Source organism: Falco cherrug, chromosome 12 (genome assembly GCF_023634085.1).
Source record: "Falco cherrug isolate bFalChe1 chromosome 12, bFalChe1.pri, whole genome shotgun sequence".
NCBI classification, from domain to species: Eukaryota; Metazoa; Chordata; class Aves; order Falconiformes; family Falconidae; genus Falco; species Falco cherrug.
This window is the reverse complement of record NC_073708.1, coordinates 6158443-6181440: the sequence shown is the minus strand read 5'-3', so window position 1 is coordinate 6181440 and position 22998 is coordinate 6158443. Positions and strand designations below refer to the sequence as shown.

Sequence of the window (22998 nt, the reverse complement as noted above, 5' to 3'; positions counted from 1 at the left end):
GAGTCTTCCTCGCAACCCACATCCCCCAGGTTTGGGTGGCGACAGCAGCCTGAGGAAGCCTGAGGAAGTGGGGCTGCTCTCAGCCTCTGCGTGAGATGCTGGTTGAACCCTTGCAGGTTCCCAGTATAGATTGATGTAGGTGCTAGAAAACGGGTTGGAAATGTCCAGCAGTCACCCTTTGGCTAGAAAGCTAAAACGATCAGCCAGCAGCCAAGCAGAAGCCTGATACCTTTATATATTAAGTGGGATCCTCATGGTCTCCAGAGATCCTTTCTAGCTTTCCCAGGAGACCTGACCCATCCATAACAGAGCTTTTACTGTCTTCAAAGCCTCCCAAAGTTTTGAAGAGCAGCTGTGAAACGGGTGGGAGATGCTCGGTGTCGTTTTGCCGAAGCAGGTTGGCAGCACAAAGACGGCATTTCCCCGGTTCCTCTTTCTCCCAGTCTACATGGCTGGGCGTGAGGGATATTTTTTTCTTTGAAACCTTGAATTCTGCAGAGACCGAGCACTTATTTCTTAGGATCACCAGGGAAAATTTCTTACTCTCCCAGTAGGGTGGAAATTTCAAGGTCTGAAGCTATAATACATGTAGTCTTCTGACATCATTAAGATAGGCTTTCTCTGACAGTGCCACCGCGATGCAAAGCATGCCATCCTGCCCGTGAATCCCGAATCAATTGGTGTTGCCATGTCACGGTGGAGGTGCTCACACAAGGCCAGGCAAAGCTGGGACTGTGAAGGCGTGAAAAAAGGGGAGGAAAGAAAAAAAAACAAAACACAAAGCTCTTTTTCTGCTGGCATCCCATATTCACCCGTGCTGCCTTTGGGATGAAATCTGGCTACTGACGCTGGGCAAATGGGGGGGGCTGGGGGTTGGGAACTGTGTGCGCTTTGCCGGGGAAAGAGGGAGGAGGTGGCATGTCACTGGGCTGCTGGGGGGAGGACACTCGGCTCCCTGTATCTAGCTTTTACTGCGGCTTGCTATGATGGTTTGCCTTGATTTACTCCATTTTTTGTTCAGGGTGCCTGGGGGAGTTTGGGAAAGGATTTCCAGGCAGGATTTGCTTATGGAGTGAGGCCATTGCACTGCAAGGACGTTGGTGAGGCAGTGCTGGGGGGGACCCCACCACCATCCTGGCTACCTTCTGCCTGGTGGGACAGATGCTATGTGCTTGACCTGTGGCTGGATCCCACTTAAACCAACAGCTCAGCCAGCAGGTTTTATTTATTATTTAGGGAGTGTGAGGATGTAGAGAGGAGGATACTTATGGCATTTTTTTTTTTTTTTAAAAAAAACCCACAGCCTGCAGGAGAAATATCTGGCTTTTTTTGCACTTGGAGTGCTGGGTGCTCCATGCCTTGGGTGTGAGGAGACAAGTGATGGGGAAGGTGACCCTCAGGGTGCAAGGAGCGGTGCACGAGCTACTGGGAGCGGTGGCTGAGTGTGGCGGGGGGAGCGGGGGCTGCCCTTTGCCCCCGGGCGGCCGGCGGCCCATGTGGCAGTGGACTTTGGCAGTAGCACCCAGGCGGCGGAGGACGGGCCTGGCGGGCTCCGAGCAGGTGTGTGGGGAGCAGGCAGTGGTGGGAACCCCTGGATGAACATTAGGGGGGCCCTCGGAGGGGCTGGAATGATGGGTGCCTGGATGCTTGTGCCTGGGGGCTATTTAGGGCAAGGATTTAACCCTGGTTTTGCTTGGAAAAGCCACAAACTGAGCCGCCCCTGTTCAGTGTCTTCCCCCAGCTCTGAAATTACCCCAAAGCGCCTTAAACTTTGAGTGTGGGAGGGGTGACCTCCACGATGGGGAGGTTTGTGAGCCGTTACGGTGGGGGCATGTCGGGTACTGATGCTGCAAGAAAAGATATGGGGGGCTTAAGGGTGGCCCCCCCCCCGGCAGCTGGGGCTTCATCTGTGTGTTGCCTTGGGCTGTCCTTGGGCTTTCCTCTTCTGTGTGGGGCTGTTGTAGATCTGATGTCTGCTTCAGCTACTGTGTTCTTGAAAATCCCTGTTCCAGGGGATTCCTGGACAGAAGAAAATCCCTGTTGCCCCCATCTTATAGCTCATGCGAGCAAAGCTCCATTTCTCCCTGCCTCTGTCCCTACTTATTTCTTCGAGAATAACCCCTTGTCCTGCTTGTAGCTTTGCCAGCATCCCTCCCCCCACCACGTGTGGGGTTTCCTTCCTCCCTTTACCTTGTCACAGAGGTAAAGCTGATTTCTCACCTGCCTGGGGAGGCTGTGAGCAGTGGTGCTTTGCAGGGCTGGCTGGGGGTGCAGCAGGCTGCTGCCCCTTCCTCCAGGGAGAGCTGGATGCCCGTTGCTTTCAAAACTGGACCATTTCATCCCGGTGTTTTAAGGGGAGCTTCAAGTGCAGGCAGATGTGGAGATGGCTTTTGCTTGCCTCTGGGCATTTTGGAAAGGATGTTGGGCTTCCAGAAGGCTCCCAAAAGCAAAGATTAGGTGGCAACAGGTTTCACGGGGGGCTTTGAGGGGGACAAAAAGCTGCCGATCAAACACACTGTGACTTATCTCGTTGCTTGCAGGCCGCTAGAGCCATTCGGGACTTAACCTCCCCTCCCACCCCAAAACCAGAGAGGACCCCGCTGGCAAGCTTGCCATGAACCCCTGGCCCCCTGCCTGGCCACCCCAGCCCCGGGGGAGGCAGGCAGCCTGGGGGGCATGGGGGGAGGCTCACCAGGGCCCCAGGTGGCAGCTTCTCCGCGCAGGACCCCCGCATCGACCCGGCTCTTGGGATGGGGGCCAGCTCCCCGGCCACCCCTGGGACGAGGGCCACCCCCCCTGGAGGGACACCCACAGACCAGCGTCCCAGGCTGAGCACGGTGACAGCAGCTGCCCCAGGAGGCCGTACTCCAGGTGAGAGCTGCCCAGCCTTGCGAGGCTGGCGCTGAGCCTCCTCCGTGTAAACCTTCTTAAAATAAGATCTGACCATTTCACTGCTCCCGTGCACTTGCGGCGTGGGTTCTGCCCTTGTCACCGCGCAGGGGAAACTGGAGCAGCCTCACGGAGACAGTGCGTGATGAATTGATGTCCAGCTACCAAAGCAGCCGGTGACACATATATTCAAGGCTGCACAGGAGTTGCAGCTCTGATTTCTTACAGCTGTGGCTTTCTGCAGTTGCTGTTTTATGGGCTTTGTCTCGGTCCGAGGTGCATTTTTCTTGAAGGTTTGATTAAATGCAGTTCTTTTTTACTAAGTGCAAGGTGAACAATAAAAATACAAATGGTAATATAGGAGCAAAAGGGAGCTTGCAAGCTCAGCTGGTGAAACAGCGGAGGGTGGGAGGATAAAATGTGGATGCTCTCGGTGCTGAGAGCGCTTTGGGGGCTCCAGCAAATTTTGGTCGATTTGCCTGAGTTATTGCCCCCGGTGAGTTACGGGGTGGGCGCACAGGGCTTTGTGCTGAGGTGTGATGCTCATGCTGGGAAGGGGGGTGTTGCAGGGGCTGGCCGCATCGCTGTGTAAATCCTGAAGGGTGAAGGTATGTGAGTGCTGGGTGGGTGGCTTGGGCTGGGCTCTGGCGCAGGGGGGGAACTGCTGAGCTGTGCGGTGGATGTGGCAGCTCAGAGCTTGGCAGAGAAGGTGGTTTTGGGGGATCTCTTCTAAAATGTGGGCGAAGGTTGATCCCCATGACAAGTCTATACCATTGAGCTGAAAGTGGGCATTGCCTGAAACTGCAGTGCACAGCTTGCTCATGGATGGGGGTGGGAAAGTATCCAGCCTCCTGCTGCTCCTTCCCGGCGTGATGCTGGACCAGCTTCTGGCCCTGACACCGAGCAGGGGACCTGGCTTTATTTCCATCATCTTTTTGCCTCCAAAGGTCCCATCTGGGGCGTGAGACTAACCCTAGAGGTGGTCCAGAACGTGCAGAGGTGCCTGCTCTTTCTCAGATTAGGTATGTTGTGTGGCGTTTCAGGCAAGGATATGGAGACTCCCACCGGCAGTATCCAGCAGCCAGCTACGGGGATGACTACACCTACCAAAGCCACCAGCGGCAGCCGGTGGCCTGGCAGGATGACAGAGGTATGGGCTTATCCTTTGGGTCTGGGGATAGAGGCAACTTGCAGAAGAGACTATGCTTTCTCCAGGATGGGTGGTTCTCCCAGGGCTTGCACATCTCCAGGGCTTTCTCCTGCCCGTGCTCCTGGGCGGCTAGTGCCGTTCTCTCCGCGCAGCACTGCCCTTGGTTTGCATTTGGGAGACATGAGCAGGAACTAGGTGCACCCAAGGCAATGTTTGATCTTAACCTCCATGGATAAAAAACTGCCATTCCTGGTTCCAGGCTGAGCGCAATGTTGATAGTGCTGTGTGATCAGGGTGGCTGGGGCCTCGTTTTTGCTGTTTCTGGAGTTCCTGGGCTGAAAAAAAGGGGAGGGAGGAAAGAGGAAAGGACATCAGTGCTGTGTTGGCAAATGTGTACAGGGCCTTATCATACCTCCAATGTGTTGGGCTAATTTGGAAGCAAATGGGGTGTGCATGGCAAATTGCCTGACTCATTGCTTTTTCTTTTGCAACTTCATTATGGCTTGTTGCTCTGAAGGGGAAATGCTAAGTCTTGATTCTCTCTCTAGACCTGAGACAGGGAGAGCCTTACGGCAAGAGTACCAGTTACCAGGACCAGCACTACTACAGGGGTTACCACCCCAACCTGGCCACATTTCCCCCGGGGCAGGACAGGTAAGGGTGGGGAGTCTGGGCATCACCTGATACAGCCACCTGCTGCAAAATTAGTGGTTTTGTGGCTGGTCCCCAAAATCTCTGACCTTCAGGGTGTTTCCTTTTGCTCCTGTCTGCAGGATGCAGACCTACGAATCCTACGAGGAAAGCTCAGTCTCGGCTGTCAGGAAGGAGCGGGAAGGGGGAGAAGCCCTCAACAACAGTTTGGGGGAGGCTGGTGGCCAGCCCCAAGAGGTAACATGAGGATGGGCACGGATGGAGGACAAAAGGCTTCAGGATCTCCCAGAGATATTTTTTTTTTTAGGAGCAATCCATGTCTGTCCCCTCCAGCTGGGAAGGAGGCTGGTTGCCCTCAGTGCTTAACAGTCTCTGGGGATTATTATAATGGGTTATTAGTGTTTCTGATCTCTCCATCTGCTGGGCTGTCGATCCCCAGGCATGGGGCTGGGCACTGCTCCCGCACCGGGCCAGGAGCAGGACAGAAACCCAAGCTTGGTGGAATGCTCTTCTGCGTCCTCCCTAGGTGGTTGAAAGCTGTGTGCCACCCAGCTCTGCCCACCAAGTCCTGCCCCATCACACCGGTGTCCCGAGCACTGTGTTTTGCCAAGAGCAAATGAAAGGATCAAATCAAAGCTGCTGTGGTGGTTTTGCTCCTGCACAATGTTTTCTCAGGTTCCCAAGCCCTGCCTGCTGGCTGTGTTGAGGAGTCTGTGTTAGGGATGGGAACCAGTTGGGCTAAACTGGTGGCTGATGTAAATTATTTTAAACGCCGTTGGGTATGGCCAGGGTACGTGCCATGATGCACCTAAGATGCTGAAGGGTGTGAGCTGCTCAGCTGTGCTGTGCTTCTTCCACCGGGCACTTTCATGGAGCAGCAGAGTCTGTCCCACTGCCCTGGGAGCAGAAAGGCAGTGGTGTCCCTCGTTTCTCAGCCAGGTTTGTGTTCTCTCCCTTCCTAGCAGCCCTCGGGCCAGCCCAGCCTGCTCCTGCAGTACCGGGAGTCGGGGCTCAGCTCCAGCGGCTATGAGCTCAGCCAGTACATCCGTGACGGTGCCGACCACTACGACCCTGTGCTTTCGGGGACCTGGAGCCTGGCACAAGCAGGTGAGGTGCGATGGGGTCCTGGCCCCCTCTGACGAGGTGGGAGCATGGAAAGAAACGGCTGGCGGTAGGAGATCTGCTGTCTTGCAGCTCGGTCCTTTTCCTGGAGGAGGTTGTGCATGTACAAGGTGTGACTGGGGGGCTGTGGGGTGCATGGTCCAGTGGCTCTGCCCTGGCAGGTATAGGAGCTGCCATGCATGCCTTCTGCCTTAGGGGATGGTTCTTGCATAGGGGGGGCACTGCAGGGTTACCGAAGTTGGGGGGGCCCGTTGGAGTGAGGTCAGGGTGAGGGGACTCATGGTGGCCTCTGTGTCATTGCAGGAGGGCCCTTGGTGTCCAGCCCGGCTCCGGTGGCCCCCCGCAAGTTCTCGCTGCCGCACACGGCGGTGTGCTTCGGTGCCGGAGGCCAGCTGGTGCTGGTGTGTCCTCAGCATCCTGCCGAGGGGCAGCTAGCCCGTGTTGAGCTGCACAGCCTTGAGGTACGCCACAGCCTGGCACCGCAGACCTCTGTCCCCTTGCTGGAGTGGCTCCTTCTGCCCTGAGGGATGACAACACCATTTGCCACCCAAACAGCCTCCTCAGCCTTCCCGTCCCCTGCTGCCATCTTGTCTCCGGCCCACGTGGACCTTTGCATCTGTGTTGTGCCAGCCTTTGGGGCCCACATCCCACCCCTTTGGCTCCGTAACCCTTGTCATCTGTCACCTGCTCCCAGTGATCCCTTCCGACAGGGACAAGTGTGGCCTGTGCATCTCTGAAGGGTTATTCTGGTCACCTCTCTGAGGTGCTGCACTACAGAGTCCGTGTGCACCCCCTGAGCCTGGCACAGCATGTCAGTCTCCGGTTTTGCCTCCCAAACGAGGCAGATGCCATCTCAACAGGCCCTTCTTTGTTGAGTGAAAAAGGAATGGACCTTTTGGGGGTCCGTGTGATGGTTTAGGGTCTATGTTTTGGGGTTACCTTAAGACAGCACAGAGAAGGGGTTCACCAGCCCTGCTGAACCCTTGGCCAAGGCACCGAATTTCAGCCAGCACCACTGGGGCTGGCTCGATTGCTGGAGTCCGGCTGCTGAATTTACTCTTGTTCTGTAGGTGATGCTCCACGACACAGAAGAGCTGGAGGAGCTGAGGGCCTTCCCGGGACCCCTGGCCAGGTACGCTGCACCGGCAGGTCTGGGAGCTGTGTTGTCCTGGCTGTGCTGGCATGGCTGGCCTGCGAGCACCTCTCCTTTGGGAGGAGACGTGAGCTCAGGGCAGGCTTTGGGGTGCCCACGGGTTGGAGATCTGCAAAGGCCAAGTCTGAGCTCAGATGGGGAGCCCAGCCCCTTCGCTGCGGTGTAGGTTGGTTTGGATGGTGGGAGGTGGTTTCTTTCACTATTCACAGGCTGTGGGTTTAGTGTGGTTTGTATGCCTGACCTTATTTTGTACTCATGTCTCAGAAAACTGATTTTGGGAGATCTCTTCAGATGTCTAAACCCTGGGTCAACTTGCGGTTTAGCTTTTCCTAAGGTGGTTGTCCCCCGAGACAGCTGAGCACGGCAGGGTCAGAAGCAGCATGTGCCTTCACCCAGCGTGAGCCTGGGGCTGAATCTCGGTGGATTGCAGCAGGTTGTCTCTGCACTGTGCTGCTTACACTAGCATGTCTTCTGGTCACTCGTAACCAGAGCAGGGAGAGAAAAGGAGTGTGCAGAAAGAGGAAAACCGTTTACTGAGCAGAAGGGCTGCAGAAGCTGGGTAGAAGACATGGAAGTTACCGCTCATGCTGAAAGGGACACTGGGAATCTCTGTCGGTGTGACTGAGCCAGGAACAGCATCTCTGTCCCTCTCCCCTGGCTGATCCTGTCTCTCAGCCACCCTTTCTTTCCAGCTGTCTGACTATTTTATTGTAAGACGGCAGTTCTGCCTGGCTTGCACGTAGCTTAAATGTTTCTGCTGCTGCTTCAGACCCAAAGGGCTTACGTGGTCACAAGTGTGTCTTTCTCCCTGCACTACACCAGTTAAATAAAAGATGCTGCCTGTGCGTGCGCGTGCTCCTGCAGCCTGGGACATCCTGGCTGTAACAGCAGCAAAGCAAAACCGAGGTTCTTTTCAGATGGATGGATGAAAATATTATCAGGAGGGCAGAGAGAGGGTTTGAGATGCACTCTGCATCCCTGAAACACAGAAATCTCCAAAGAATCGTAATAATGATAGAAATTAAGCATTTTTGAGCTTGGTGTGGCCAATGTGGTATGCAGTCATTGGCACTGGGGGTCTTCTCCCCTCCATCTTTCACTTTGAATCTTTTTTTGGCATCCCCATCAGTGAACCTGGGGACACCTTGAGTCTGAATGATCTATAGAATCGTTTAGGTTGGAAAAGGTCTTTAAGATGTCCTAGATTGCTTTGCCTTGGGTTTCTGTTGACGTCTGTCTTTGCTGCTGTAGGGAAGATCTGCACAAGGTGGATGTGATCACCTTTTGCCAGCAGAAGATAGCCACAAGCTGTGATCTCTCAACACAGAGAGGCAGAGATTCATCTCTTCTCTGGAAGCTCCTGGTCCTCCTCTGCCGGCAGAATGGGGTAGGTGTCCTGTGGAAGGGGCTGACCCTTTTGATCTCAGAAGTGAGACAAGTTATATGCTCCTCAGGTGTCTCTTGATCCAGTTGGTATTTCCAGGTGGGGTGTACCTTAAAAGCTTCCCGTTCCCATAGTATTATCAATTAGCTTGATACTGCCTGGATATTTGGAGCAAACCCTTCTCCACGATTGCTTTTCATCCTTGTGAAATACCGACAACCCAATGCCATAGCAGCCGTGAAAGGGGCTGGTGCCACCTTCGTGGGGGAGCCAGCACTTATGTTTAAAAGAGGATTATTCCCTTAATCCAATGAAATCCACCTAATCTAATCTTATGGCTGCTTGTTGGAAGCAGCTGGATACGATCTTCAGAGCAAGTGCTGTGAAGGTCTTGCTAGTTGTGCTGACTCCTTTGCCCTCCGAAACCGTGTGCTGGTGGCCGAGGCTGGTCTTGCTGGGGAGATGTGCTAGGGTGAGGGTACATGTGTGAGGGGGTCAGACTGAAAGTGCCATCAGCCTTTGCTCATGGGCCTCGCTCCTCCCCTTCCCTTTCACAGTCCATGGTGGGCTCAGACACCGCTGAGCTGCTGATGCAAGACTGTAGGCACCGGGAGAAGTACAAGAGGCAAGACCCCATGGCAAACCTCCTAGGCCTGACGGATGATGAGTGGATGTCGCGTCAGTCAGGGGCGCTGGACCTCATCACGGGGGAGGTCACTCCTGTTGTGGAGACGCAGGCACAGATAGTGGAGAAGTTCACCAAGCTCCTCTACTATGGCAGGAAGAAAGTAAGTGGTGAGTGGGATCCAGAAAACAGGGCTAACGCTTTTTCTTGGCCACTTTGACTTCTTCAGGCAGGTGTTAAAGGGAAGAGTGGTCAAGAGGTGCCTTGTGGTTGTGGGATCAACACTTCAAGTGGTGGTTGTACAACAGGGCTTATGGCAGTGATTTCCCACCATTGGGAGTGAGGATAGGGCCCCCGGTGAAGACAAGATGCAGAGGCTTTTACCAGCGTTGTGGGTTTAGTTGCAGCTGTGTGACCTCAAGGGATCCCAAAGGCACAGAGAGAGCGGAGGGTTGGATGCAGAGAAGCTTGTGTGCCCAGGCTGGGGTCCCACAGAGGTGCTATCAGGAGCCAACAGGCGGCACAGACCTGGAAACCCGGGGAAGGCAGTATTGCTGTGAAGGTTCCAGTTCTTGTCATCATGCAAGGCAGAAAGGTGGTCTTTGTGAACATGGAAGAGTTTTTTGGAGGGTATTAGTTAAAACCAGAGCAGTTATCTGGGCTCTCCTCTGAGCTGGGTGAGCAGAGGGTCCCTTGGAAGTGGAGGAGGGCTGGGAAGCAGAGTTGGTGCAAACCCTTTTTGTTCTCCACCTTGGCTGCAGGATGCACTGGTCTGGGCCATGAGAAACCAGCTGTGGGGCCATGCCCTCTTCCTCTCCAGCAAGATGGACCCTCGGACCTACAGCTGGGTGCTCACCGGGTAAGCTGGAGAAGCTAAAGCAAAGTATGATGCTCTGTGACTGGCTTTGCCAAGCCTGTTATCCTTTTGGATGCCCTCAGCCCCAGTGCACTGAAAAAAGAGCATTGACTTCAGCTGGACCCTTTCAGAGGGGGCAGAGAGAGGAGAGGAGCCATCCATCTGGGTGGGCCAGAGTTCTCCAGGCTTCCCGATGGACAGGAGAAACCAAGCGGGGTCTGGAAAGCAGAAGGAAAGCCATTCCCTGGAGATGTGGGGTGAATTTATCCTGAGGCTTTGGCTTTGCCCTTGCTGCTCTAGCAAAGGTAGCCGCTGGGGCAGGGGGAGCTGAGCCATCTTCACTGTGAGCCAGCCTGGTCTGAGCTGTTCTCCCCACTTGTATGGCTGTTTTCTGGTGGAATTAATGCACTTAGTCTGGATTGGGTTGATCCCTTCAGGGAGAGTTAAGCAGAAATTTTCTGTCTTGTGCAACCTGAATCATTTAAAGGAGTTTTTATCTGCCGTTGTCCTGGAGACTTAGTGCTCCTGGAGGTAAAGCAGATCATCAGCCTGGTGAGCTGATGATCCTTTCTGCCTTCTCCAGGAAGCCCCTCGGGACACCGCTTTCCTGGGGCATTTGGGACATGCACTTGGAGGCGAATGAGGGTTGGGGGTCCTTGCACAGCAGCCCTATCTCTGCCGTCTCCTCACAGGTTCACCAGCACGCTGGCCACCAATGACCCCCTGCAGACCCTCTTCCAGCTCATGTCGGGAAGGATCCCTCAGGCAGCTCTGGTCTGTGAGCAAGAGCCTGGCCCCAGCATGTGTATCCCTGTGCTGTCACCTGCTGGTGACACCACCTTGTGTCACCATCCCTGCTCACCTTTGCTCTCCTCTTCTCTCCCTTTAGTGCTGTGGGGATGCTACGTGGGGAGACTGGAGGCCTCACCTGGCCGTGATGCTGTCCAACAAAGTTGGAGACACGGAGCTGAGCCATCGAGCCATTGTCACATTGGGAGACACTTTGGGTGAGCCGAGGCCATTATGAGCAGTTGCGTTCCTGCTGTTGTGTAAGGGTGGACACCTGCGCTGCCACCGTGCATGTCCACGCTGGCATGGATGTACGTTGGTGCCGTGGTGGGGTGTGCATGCCTGTCCCCCTGGAGCTGCAGTGCCCGTGCGGTGGCAGGGCTGAGGCGCTGATGGATCCTGCTGCCCTTTGCGCTGGCAGATGAGTCGGGCTCAGGCACTTCCATTAGCTGCCCCTTTGGAGTGGAGACCCCTGGAGTGGCTGGACCCTGGGCAGGGCATATGTAACTGCAGGGACTGAGACTTGCTCCCAGCGATGGGGTTTTTGGGGGGGTTCATGCCTGTAATGGCACTCTGCAGAGCTGGAGCTGCACCCTGCCCAGCTTCCCCTGGTCCTACCACTGAACTGAAACCTGCTCCTAGGTACAGAGAGCAGCAACTGGGGAAAACAGAGAAAAAGCGGGGAGAAGGGAGGGATCGGGGTCTGCATGGACGGGGGAGAAAAGTGGGGCAGTTGGGTTTGGGTTTTCCTGTGAGCTTGGGAGCCTCCAAAGCAATGGTGACCTCCCTTAGGACTAAGTGTTTGTCTTTTTTCCTCCCATCCAGCTGGCAGGGGAGCCGTGGAAGCAGCTCATTTTTGCTACCTGATGGCAGATATTCCTTTCGGTTACTTTGGGGCGAAGGCAGACCGCATGGCTCTGCTGGGCAGCAGCCACCGGTAAGCCAGCCCAGGGGGTGCTGGAGGTGGCGCTTTTGCCAGTGATGTGTCCATCCCACCTTCTCCCCATCCCTGGGATCTCACTTTTATGCAAAAGAAATTCTGGTTTGTGGGGATTTACTGCTCCTAATGTGAGCTTTGCTCTGGGTCTCTCCAGCTGCAGGCTGGCACGGCAGTGGAGCTGTGGGTCTGCGGGGGCCGGGGGGCTGTCTGGGGAGAGCGCCCTGCTCTTGCTTGCTGAACCTACCCCTCTCCTCTGCAGGCAGGTATTCACCCAGTTTGCCAGGACGGAGGCCATCCAGCGGACGGAAATCTTGGAGTACTGCCAGCGGCTACGGCAGCCCAAATCCTTCCTGCTCCCCTTCCAGGTAGTAGAGATGCACAAGCACATCTGGTGCAGCAGCTCAGACCTGTCCCCAAACATGCATCCATCCCCCTGAAGCCAGGGATTCAGGCTGCTCTCCAAGGCTTGTTCCCTCACCGGGCTTTGGGAGTGAAGGGGAGGCTGCCCCAGGTGGGGGGTCCTCCGGGGCAGGCCTTGGGCAGATCTTGGGGCCATGGCGTGTTTGATCAGTGCTTGCTCAGATCTGGTTGCCTTCCTTCTGCTGGGGTAATGGGTAGGCTTTTCATATCGCCAACAAACACCAGGCTGCTGCTGCCTCAGGCGTTGCACAAGGGGGCTGGATGAATGGAGGTAGTTCCTTGGCAGGCTCCCCCCATCGCCCGTCGGCTGCCTCTGGGCTGGCCTCGTGACAGCGTGTGGCTGGGGACCGAGGCAGGATGGCCCCGTGGGGATGGGGGGGCTGCCCCCAACTTGCAGGTGACCTCTGGGTGATGAGACCCAGGGTGCTGTGAGTCACGTTGGGGTGATGTGCCGTGGCAGAGGGGACCCGCAGGCAGAAGCATCTCCTTGCTCATCCGTGTCTGCCCTGCTTCCCTTTCCCCAGGTATACAAGCTCCTCTATGCCTCTCGCTTGGCCGACTACGGGCTGCCAGCCCAGGCCCTGCAGTACTGCGAGCAGATTGCCACCGCGCTGCTGGGCCAGGGTCTGGCCAGCCACCCCCTCCTGGCTCAGAAAGTGATGCAGGTGAGTCTTGCATCCCGCCCCACCCACCCCCCACCCCCCGCCTTGGCAGGGTGCGATGCCCGGTCAGGACCCGGTGCAGTAGGGAAGCATCCTCAGGGTTTCCTGGGGCTGCTTGGCAGCTCCATGTAGCCTCCCAGGATTTGCTGCCTGGTATATGCAGAGTACAGCAAAACCAACACCTTCATGGAGTCTCTAATACCCAAGGATTTAGGGTAGAAAACAAAGGAATTGTGCTGACTGCCAAGTAGGAGCAGAGCTATTTGGAAGCAAAGGATGTTTTTCATTCTGGAGAGGCTTTTTGAACTTATAAATGGCACAGACTTAAGAAGCTGAAGTGTGAGTGCTTGACATTTCCCCTCCAGCACATCATCCCATGATTCCATTTACCTGCCGGAGGCTCTTTTGGGGTGACAGTGAATAGGAGCATGTCCCAGCTCGCAGCACAGAGCCCAGCTCCTTCACTTCATGACCAGGGTGCTGTGCCAGGGAGGGGTGAAGCAAAGTGTCCCAGGTCCCCTGGGCAGGCTGGGTTGGCAGGACAGTGGGTCTGCCCACCACCAGGGCAGCGCAGAGGCTGCTCGAAGCCTTCCTCCACCGGGAAGGGGCCAAAAGCTGCAGTGCTTTGAGATGAGGGGCAGCAAGGATGCCCTTCTAAAGGAGGTGCTGCAGAAATTGCCCAAAACTTGGCTCGTGCAGCCCCCGCACCCGATTGTCGAAACCTATTTACTGCCTAACAGCTTCTCAGATCTGCTGTTCTGCTGGGAATAATGCTTCTCCTGGGAGAAAACACTTTCATCTGAAAAACTAGTGCATTCGTAGATGCTCTTGTCTTTGATGTTTTAGACTGTGTTACAAATTATGATACACATTAGTGTTTGATTAAGACTTCCCCTCTTTTGAAGCTGGGGACGATATACAACCAGGTGCTGGTTCATTAATATTGGATCAAAGTGCACATTAGCTTTTGGATTAAACATTCCCCCCGTTTAGGAGTAATCATGCTTATAATTTCCTTTTTCCTGCCATTGATTTAGGATGAACAAAAGTGCATTTGCAAAGAGACGGGACGGTGGGTCTGTAGGTAGTGCAAGCTCCTGGCTGGGAGCTGGGTTACTGCCGTCCCTGTCCCAGGCTGGGCTCTGGCTGCGCAGGTCCTGTCTTACTTTAATCCCCTGGAGCTGGGAAGAAGGTTTTGTGCTCGTTTGGACTTTGTTGTTAAAAACTTCGGAAATAGGAAGAAACAGACAACGGGAACTGCTGCAGAAGGGATAGCTGAGAGCTGTGGGGCTGCGGAGGGTGGCTGAGCTGCAAAGTCACCTCTGGATGGCTTCTGGTGGCCCTTGATGCAGCAGCCTTGTAGCAAAGTGTAGAAGATAAATGAGTGTGAAAAGCTGGGAGGGAGCTTGATAAATCCCCAAGAAGTGGGTCGATAGCAGTGAGAGAAAATTCAGTAAAGACCGGATGAAGAGCAGTGCTTTGAGTGTCATCTCCCCCCATCCAGCTGCCTTAAAACTGGACCCTTGCCTAAGCAATTTCTCCAGACTGGGATTTAGCTCTGCAGGGAGCCCTCCATTTCATCCTGGGCTGGTGGGATGGGTCAGCCCAGAAGAGCCTCTTGCTCCGTTGACAGTAGCTGGAGCCCCATGTTGTTGAGAAGGCTGCAGCCAGGGCAGCAGAGACCCTGTTCTTGCAGGAGAAATTAAACATGCGGCAGCAATACTGCAGAGAGGGACCTGGGGGAGATAGTGAAGCATGGAAAAAATACCAAGCAGCAACATTACAGGATGCTGTTGCAAAAAAGTTTAAAAAAAAAAAAAAAGCCAATGTTAATAATGTTATTCTGGGCTGTGAGAGCAAGAACGGCATGTGTGCAACAAGGAGGTGATAATCCGCCTCTGTTCAGGTCTTGGGGGTCTTGGCTGGGGCACTGTGCCCTGTTTGGGATGCTGCACTCGGAGACAGGGCTGAACTGGAGCAAATGTAGAAGGGAAGAGCTGGGGTGATAAGAGACTGAGGGGAAAATGACCCTGGAAGAAGGCCTTGGGGTTATTTTTTCCAAGCAAGATATGCTGGGGGAGGGAGGGGTACGGGGGATGTGATAACAGCCCTCCGGCGTGCAAGAGGCTGGTTTTCAGGGGATGGTGCCTGACTGTCCCCGCAGCTGCCATGGGAGGAGGAATAGAGGCTTAATTTGCAGCAGGGAAGATTTCACTTAGATATGAAGAAAAAACTCTTTAGCTCTAAGGACATTAAGCTTCAGGACAGGCCTGGGAGGCTGTGAAATCTTCTCCTTGGAGATTTGTAAGTGCAAATCAGACAAACATGGGCTGGTATGGGCACGCAGGATTTTCCTGAGCGTTGGTAGATGGATCAGGTAACTTCAGAAAGTCCCTCCCAGCCCTGCATTTGTGGTGTTTTCTGTGTGGTTATCAGTGATGGTGATGCTTATTGCAAAGCCTGGGGAGGAAACAGCCAGGTGAGCCCTTAGCTCCCACCCTGCCAGCTCCCATCCATCCTCATCGGGTAGGTAAGGGATTGATGTGCAGCTCTGGGAGCTGGGCTGTTTCCAGAGCTCCTTGTGGGTGTCCTGCAAACCTGTCGGTGCCCCAGGCTGGCTGTCAAGTGGAATTAAAGGTGCTCATTTTCCTCAGAGGAGGAAAGGATGGTAATAGTTACCTGCCTCTCTGATGTGAAGAGCATCTTTGACATGGGTACTTTGACACCTCTGCGGAGGTGGCTGAGATAGCCCTGCTGGGAGGCTCTCTGTGGGGCACGGGATGGGCCAGCACTTCTCCGCGGCAATGCAGGAGGGGGAATAAAACTTGCAGAAGAGGCTGGTGTTACTTTTACCCCCGTATTATGAACAAGTGCAGCTATGCTGCTCTTTTCCCCTGGGTCTGTGTGCCCTGCCATGTGCAGCTGCTCTAAGTGTTGGTCTCTTCCCTGTGGAGCTGAAATGTGTGACGAGCCCTGTTGCCCTCCTGGCTCTACAGCTAGCCGAGCGGCTGAAGCTCTCCGACCCTCTGCTCCTGGAGATGCCGGAGCAGGACCAGCCCTTGGAGCCTGACTGGCTGGTAGAGCTCCGAGCCCGCTGCCGGGAGCAGGAGGTAAGGAGGAGCGGGGATGCTGGGGGGCAGCCAGTCTGGGTTGTGGTTTGTCTGCAGGAGCATCCTTCTCTGCTCTGAATCCAAGGGCATGGGCATGGAGGTCCGAAGGGTGGTGTTACCCAGCTGCCTTTCCCCTTGGCTCTGAGCTCAGAGACGTGGTCTGTGCTGTGGGACCTGCAGCTTCAGTGGGAGCGGGGGGGGTTGCGATGCCCGAGGGTGTGAGCAGTGAGGGCTGCAGGGCTTTGCATGGGGCAAAACACTCCTCGCCTTGGCTCATGGAGGGCACTCAGGGGCTGGTGGGTGAATGATGATCTCCTCTTGCAGTGAGGGTGTTGCAGAGGACACTGCTGGGGCATCACCTTGCAGATGTCTGCTCTCAGGTCCCTTAACTCTATGGTCTGGTCCTTGGATTAATGCTCTCCGTTGAGGTTTCACATCTGCTTTTGGTTCTGTGCCCTTTTCTGTCACTGGTTTCACCTCCTACCTGCTCTCAGCAGGGCAGTGGTGCTGCAGCTCCTCTCACTTGCTGGCAAAGAGCTGTGACTGTGCTGGTACAGGTCTCACCTGTAACCTGGGCTCTGGCAGCCCGGGGTGGGTTGTGAGCCTCACACCCATGAGCACCATGCTTTTCCTTACATTGCCTTCCTGGTTTCCTTAGTCTTTGCCCTGTGCCGTCCCCTTTTCCATCTGTTTTATCACATTTTCTAACTCCTTGCAGGTGGAAGATGACCTCCCTCCGGAGGTGGCACCCGCCCAGCCTGAGCTCTCCTGGACTGCTGCATCGATGGCAGGTAAAGAAAACAAAGCAGTAGGTGGCAATGGCTGCCGAGGGCTTTTCTGCACGTGGAGTTGTGCTGCCATGGGCTGGGAGGCAGCTCCCTGCTCCCTGGAGCATTTCTCGTCAGCTACTTCTTGCTCCTTGCGTCTGCCCCAGGGCTCCAAGTTTTGCTCCTGCTGGGATGCATCCCTCTGGTGTGGGGCTGCAAACTGGGTGGCTGATGCTCGTGCCCTCCATATGAAGGCTGAGTAATTGGGCTTAATTACCACAGCTTCAGGAGTTCCCTGTGGGTGCCGTGGGAGGAGAAGGGGGTCGGAGGTGGGCAGCTGGATGAAGCATGTGTCTCCCAGCTGAGCCTTGGGGGAGACAGCCCAGTTCCCAGGCAGTCCTCCGAGGTGCAAACTGGAGCTGAACTAAGAGGATTTCACACTTTCGGAGCAAAAGATCGGGGCAGGAGCGCATCCCTCTGGGCACCGGGCTGCAGCATGCCTGTCGGTGGAGTCCCAGCGTTCCCCCTTCCCCACTGCCTCTGTCATCCCTCTGCTGCACCTCGCAGTGACCCTCAGCGTCCCCTCCAGCCACAGTCCACCCAGCGGGTCAAGAGTCATCGACGTGAGGGACAGGAGCCACCCCTGGGTGACTCTCTAAGGAAGGGCTGGAGAGTTTTCCTTTCCTAGCTGGATGTCCCATCAAGGAGAAGTCGGGGCTGGTGAGCCACGGGTGTCGCTTCACAGCCGCCTCCACCAGCAGGATGCCCCGGCACAGTCTGCTGCTCCTTGCTGCTGCTGGGATCTAGCTTTCTGCTGGGAATGCTGGCACCAAAGGGTGGAGAATAAAGGCTGATGCAGACAGGATAAAACATGACAAATTCCTCCAAGCCATTTCTTCCTATCAGCTTTCCCTGCTGCTGCCAAATTCCTCTTCAAAGAGCTCTCCTAGGCAGTAAAAGGATCATCAATCCTGATTGCCTTCTGCTGCTGTGAGGGCTGAAGCTATGATCATCCTTTCCTGGAAAAAAGTTGCAGGTATGATGGGATGGCTTCTCTGAGTGGCAAGGTTTGCTCCGTGGGGTCTCTGCGGCTCATTTCCCAGATGCTCGGCCCTTTTGTTTGCTGAGGCCGTTCAGAGTCGGCATCCGAGGGACCTGCCTGCAGAAAAAGCTGGCTTGGTGCTGAATTCATCCATCTCGGAAAGACGGAGCCTGAATCAAGGTGCCAAACTGGGATCCACGTGATCACAGCAACCTCCCTCTCCATCCTTACAGCCTGGGCTATCCTCCCTGACTTTTCCCAGTTGAACCTGCCAGGCGGAGTGGAGTCAAGCATCCACCCTCCTCCCTGTGGACTTTGAGCATTTCCAGGCTGTGTGGGAGCTGCTCCTGGGTGTGACGCCAACCCTGAGCGGGCTGGAGGTGATGCTGGCAAACAAAGCAAAGGATTTTGTAGCACCACACACAAGAGGTGCCATAGCCTGTCCCCAGGCTCAGACCCATGGGGTCTGGGTCCTGCCTGGCTGTGTTTCACGGTGGTGGGAGAGAAACTTCCCGGTGCCTGGCATGTTTCTGGCTGAAGGCTGCAGAGCTGGAACAAGCAGGACACGCTCCTGGGACCAGCAGCAGTGTGCTGCCTGCACAGTGTCTAACATCAGACAGAGCAACGTGTGTGCGTATTAAAAAAAACAAACCCCACTTGTTCAACCTGCCTTTCAATTAAAAAAAACCCCACAGCCCTGAGTAAATCTGCCAAAAGCAAGGAACTCATCCATGGGCACTCCTGTGGAGCGGGAATGAAGGCTGTGGCTTCCTGGTGAATTTTCTTTCCTGCTCAGGGTGTGCAGCAGGAGTGGAAGAAAAGGCTGGAGGCCCTGGGCTCCTTTGAACTGCCGGCATGTGCTGCTCGTGCTTGGTCCCTTTGCTTCCACAGCATTCCCCTTCTGAGTTGGTTTGCAACCTGAGGCATGTTTGCAGGAGATTTCCCCCCTCCCCGGTCTCTCACAGCCCACCTTCCTTGCAGCCTCTAACAGGTCCCCACTGCTGTGCCGTGCCCTACCTTCCCCGCCTGCGCGTGGTCCCTGGGGTCCCTCCTCGCCCCCCGGCTCCTGCTGATGTATAATGGAAGAGGAGGATTCTGCGCAACAGCCTGATGAGACTGTAAACACTGGAGTAAACTCCTGAGGTGTGGGTTTTGTGGATAATTTGGGGGTTGTTTGGTGGTTGTTTTTTTTTTCAGATGAAAAGCCTGGCCCCAAGCTTTCCCAGAGCAAAGGCTACCAGTATGACTACCAGCCTGTGGCACCCCAGGGACCCAGCTCCCACGAGGATGCGTCCCACTGGCTCCCAGCACCTGCTCAAGTCACAGCATCACCACTGCTCAGCGCTGGGCAGGAGCTGCAGCCCCCCATGCTCGGCCCAGGAGCAGGAGGGGTTTCTGAGGACCCCCCCCCGCAGGCAGTGCTGCCGGCAGGTAAGCGCTCCAGCCTCGTTTCTCTACAAAAATCCCCGTCCCCAGTGAGTTGCAGTGGGATGGGACATCCCTTGGGGAAGTGTGATCGCCTACGGTGTGCGTCCCTTCAAACGCTGCTCCCTGCTAGTGCCGCCTTCACGCAGCGTCTCGTTTCCCTCCGACCTTGCCCCAGACATGGAGCCGTGCTGGCCCCAGTGCCCCCGCACACGCAAGGTCCACCACTACCAGCCACCCTGGGCAGGTGGGTCTTCATTTTCACAAGACCTTGCCCAAAGCAGCAAGGGAGGGCAGCCACGGGGAAAGGCAGCTTCACATCCCGCAGCATGAGCTGGGTTTTTGGGATGCACCGGTGCAGCCCTGCAGCTCCCTCCCTGGGTCTGGCATTGGCTGGGACAGGGACCAGAATGGCCTTTTGCATCTCTTGGAGGGGACATCTTGGCCACACAGCCTTGCTGTGGGATAGGGTGATATCTCTTTCTCTGGAGACCCTCAAAATCAGCCTGGACCCGATGCTGTGCGATCTGCTCTGGGTGACCCTGCCTTAGCAGGGGGTTGGACTGGATGATCTCCAGAGATCCCTTCCAACCCCGACCGTTCTGTGATGGAAGCACTGAAAATACCTCTGACAGAGATGGCAGGAGCTCCTTGGGCCAAGCCCTGACTGTGTCCTTTGCTCCCCAGGAGAACCTGGGGAGCCCTGGGGTGCCCCACTGTCCCCCAAGGAGGTGCAGCCATCCCCCCCAGCAGAGCAGGTGAGTCGGAGGGGTCAAGGAGACCATCCCAGCGGGGACCATGGTATGATTTGGGACTCGCTGGCTCATCCTTCCATGCACTTAACTCACATGGAAAAATCCCATCGTGGTGCCAGCTGTCCCCTCGGGGGACCCTGCTGGTTAGGGTAGCCCCCTCCTGCCTCTGGAGTGCCCAGCTGCCTGCTGCGCCCTGCTGAGGGGGCTGCTCCTCCCCACCTGCTGTGCAAGGGACAGGGGGCCCTGGGGATGCTGTCGGTTAAGCCTGGCATGGAGGAGTCCCGGGGCCACTCTGATGCTTGGGGTGGCTGCTCTGGGAATGCCATGTGGCAGCTCCGATCTCCGATGCCAGGAGGGGTTAACAGCGAGGACTCGGACTGTCTCTGAGAGCTCCACCGTCTCCTTGGAAGACGACAGTCAGCCTTCCTCGGAGAGCACGGCTGAGGACACTGCTGAAGAGCTGGCACCAGCAGAGGCGGCGAAACTGGATGAGGACAAGGTGAGCATGCTGATGTGAAGCCTCGTGCTCTCAGCTTGCCTGTCCCTGATGCCTGTCATGCCTGCCCTGCTCCCGGCGGGCATCTGGGTGGCCATGGCATCATCCCCTTCTCATCCGTTTCCACTCTTTGTGACAACCTTCATTTCCCAGAGCTCTGGATTCAGGTGGTTTGGCTGGTTTCGGACAAAGCCCACCAGGGAAACTTCTTCCAAAGCCACATGTGAGACTGCCCCAGACTCCCCCCCACCACGACCACAGGTAGGGGATGAAAGGCTCTCCCGTCCCTGGGTGACACCCAGGGTACAGCAGTGAGGATGGGTGACACCTCCCCCATCACCCGCTGTTCCTCCCTCCATCCTCGCGCAGGCAGCTGGGCTGTGCCATTGCACAGCTCGTCATGGCCGTAGTCTGTGTGGGGACACAGCGGGACCGGGAGCCCTTTGGGCCAGGAAGTGAATCCTTGATGAATAATAATTGTCAATGTATAAAACCTCTTTGATCCGGGAGGTCCTCCGAGCACTTGGTAAAGTCTGCGGGGACCGCTTGCCCTCCGCCGGGGTGGAAAGCAGCAGCAGCTGCGGGTGGCACTGCTCGGGAAGGGTTTAGGAGCTGAAGGGAGGGAAAACCCCTGGAAATGGAAGAGCAGCAGAGAGGGGGAAGCAGCCGTGCATGGTTATCCCCGTCCTGGCAGAGTCCTCAGGGTGTCGCATCCCCGACTGCAGGCTGAGGGTGGGCTTGGGGGCAGATGTTGGAGTGAGATCCTCCCCTGGAAGTCTCCTGTTTGAGAATGACCTACAACCCCAGAGCAGGAAATTTTGGGATAGTCTTCCAAAACTAGCAGGAGATGAGGAACAGAGGGGGAGACCCATGGACCCTGGTGGCCCCTTACACTGTACACAGGCTTGGTGTCCAGCCTCCTGCCCAATTTTGAGCTCTCCGGGTGGTTTAGCTTTGTGACAGGGGTTGCTTGTCCTGACTCTGGAGACCCCCTCCTTAGCTCAGTTGCCTGCAGCTCTTGGGGTACCTCTCCAGCAGGATGGGTGCAGAGCAGTACCCCAAAAGTGCGGTGCAGAGATGCCACCGTGCAAGGAGCTTCTGCTCTAAATGGGTGGATGTGGTTGCAGGACCAGATGTCTCCATCCCCATCTGATGCCCCTCTTGCAGCTGGGACAAGCCCTTCAGCTCAGTCTCCCTCCAGAACCCCTGGTAAACGCCGTGCGGGTCCCCTTGCCCTTCTCACCTTCAGCCTTTTAGAAGCTGCCCATCTAAATTTTAATCTTTTGGGGTATTTTTTTCTGGTTGCATGCCCCAGGAGGAACGCACAGTGTTACTCCGGTGTCCGTTGGGATGAAAGGTTCATGGGAGATGGATGGTGGGGAGTCAGTGGGAGAGCAGGTGAGGAGAGAGGTGTATTCGTGCATGATGGGGGGGCATCCATGGCACCCCTCGGGGGGTGGCACTGCAGTGGGGGGGTGGATGTTATGTTTCTCTCCCTTCACCTCTTCTAGACTGGCTGCCATGAGTCTTCCCCACCGGTCAGGACCATCCCGCTCTTCAACCCTGCCCAGGTCTCTCAGGTGAGTGCATCCTCCAGGTGTGGAGAGGGAAAGGGGGGTGGCGGGGGTCCTGGCTTTGGGGGTGATGCCAGGTTAGGGGGGATACAGGGGGTGCCAGCCCTGGGTGTGTGAGGAAATAAATTGGGGGAGGACAGTGATGGGGGGGGGGGGAAATGGGTGATGGAGGAGGGGAATGGGGGAAGGGGGGGGGGGGGGGGGGATGCTTGTGGCTGCATCCTGAGGGTAAACAAATCCACATTTTTGCGGTACAGCTCTCCCTTACACGGTCTTTCTCTGCTTCCCAGCTCGCCGCTGCCTCTCGACCCAACCAACCCAGGCTGCTTTCGCGCCGTTACCCCAACCCCCTGTGAACTGGGGGGGGTGGGGTGGGTACTGGAGAAATCAACAGTGCTGACTGGATTTAAACCAAAATGATGTTTGTGATTATTTTGAAGGGGGGGGCAGAGGTTGGGCCCGCGGCCCCGGACGCGTCCAGGGCCGCAGGCCCAACCTCTGCCCCCCGGTTTTGTGGGTGTTAAAGGTATAAAATGATTTAAGGGGGGGGTATAAATGGTATAAAATGATGATTGGGAGTGATGGAAAAGTCGTGTCCGAGGGGAGAGTAGTCTGAGTTAGGTTGTATAAAATGATTTAAGGGGGGTATAAAGGGTATAAAATGATTAAGGGGGGGGTATAAAATGATGATTGGGGGTGATGGAAAAGTTGTGTCCGGGGGAGAGTAGTCTGAATTAGGTTGTAGGGCCCGTGCCCCACCTCACCCATTGGACTCAGCGATCGCCGGCCGTGAGTCTGTCTCAAAGCACCGCGGGGCCACGAGCATCCGCCGGGGGTTGGGAGGGGGAGGGGCCCCCATTGACCCACGCAGCTTCTCCTGCCCAGGACCGGCCCGTAACGCGACGCCCCCCCTTGCTGGTGGCTCACCCGCCCGTCGCGGGCGGGGCTCTGCGGGAGCCGTGGGCGGCCCTTCCCTCAGACCTTCCCCGAGGCGGGGCGGTGGGGTGACGCGCACCCAGTGGGTGGCCTCGGCGGTGAGCTTCCCCCGGACGCTGCGACAACGGGCCGGTCAAAGCCTTATATAGAGCTTCGCTTCTCCCTTCGCTTCTAGGTCAGGGTAAGCCGCCGGCGCTACCCAGCGTGCACAGCGCTGCATGCTAATTTAGACCCGCCCCTTCATCGCAGGCG

General features: G+C 56.1%; 1 protein-coding gene across 3 annotated transcripts; it reads left to right on the top strand.

The window, feature by feature from the left end:
* The first annotated feature begins 1508 nt into the window (after nt 1–1508).
* Nucleotides 1509–22227, top strand: SEC16B (SEC16 homolog B, endoplasmic reticulum export factor). Of its 3 annotated transcripts, none has more exons than XM_027800671.2 (26): nt 1509–1560; nt 2541–2871; nt 3933–4039; nt 4588–4693; nt 4813–4927; nt 5656–5797; nt 6116–6273; nt 6883–6944; nt 8217–8352; nt 8907–9137; nt 9736–9833; nt 10523–10604; nt 10720–10837; nt 11445–11556; nt 11819–11924; nt 12504–12644; nt 15638–15751; nt 16470–16542; nt 18758–18991; nt 19673–19743; nt 20093–20239; nt 20390–20497; nt 21364–21445; nt 21552–21634; nt 21748–21816; nt 22101–22227. In XM_027800671.2, the coding sequence occupies exons 2-26, from the start codon at nt 2615–2617 to the stop codon at nt 22164–22166; spliced, it is 3018 nt and encodes a 1005-aa protein (XP_027656472.2). In that variant the 5' UTR covers nt 1509–1560; nt 2541–2614; the 3' UTR covers nt 22167–22227. The 3 variants fall into 3 exon arrangements, with proteins under 3 accessions (XP_027656472.2, XP_027656471.2, XP_027656473.2); XM_027800670.2 differs by having other exon boundaries at nt 5653–5797; XM_027800672.2 differs by lacking the exons at nt 21364–21445; nt 21552–21634 and having other exon boundaries at nt 5653–5797.
* The last annotated feature ends 771 nt before the right edge of the window (nt 22228–22998 follow it).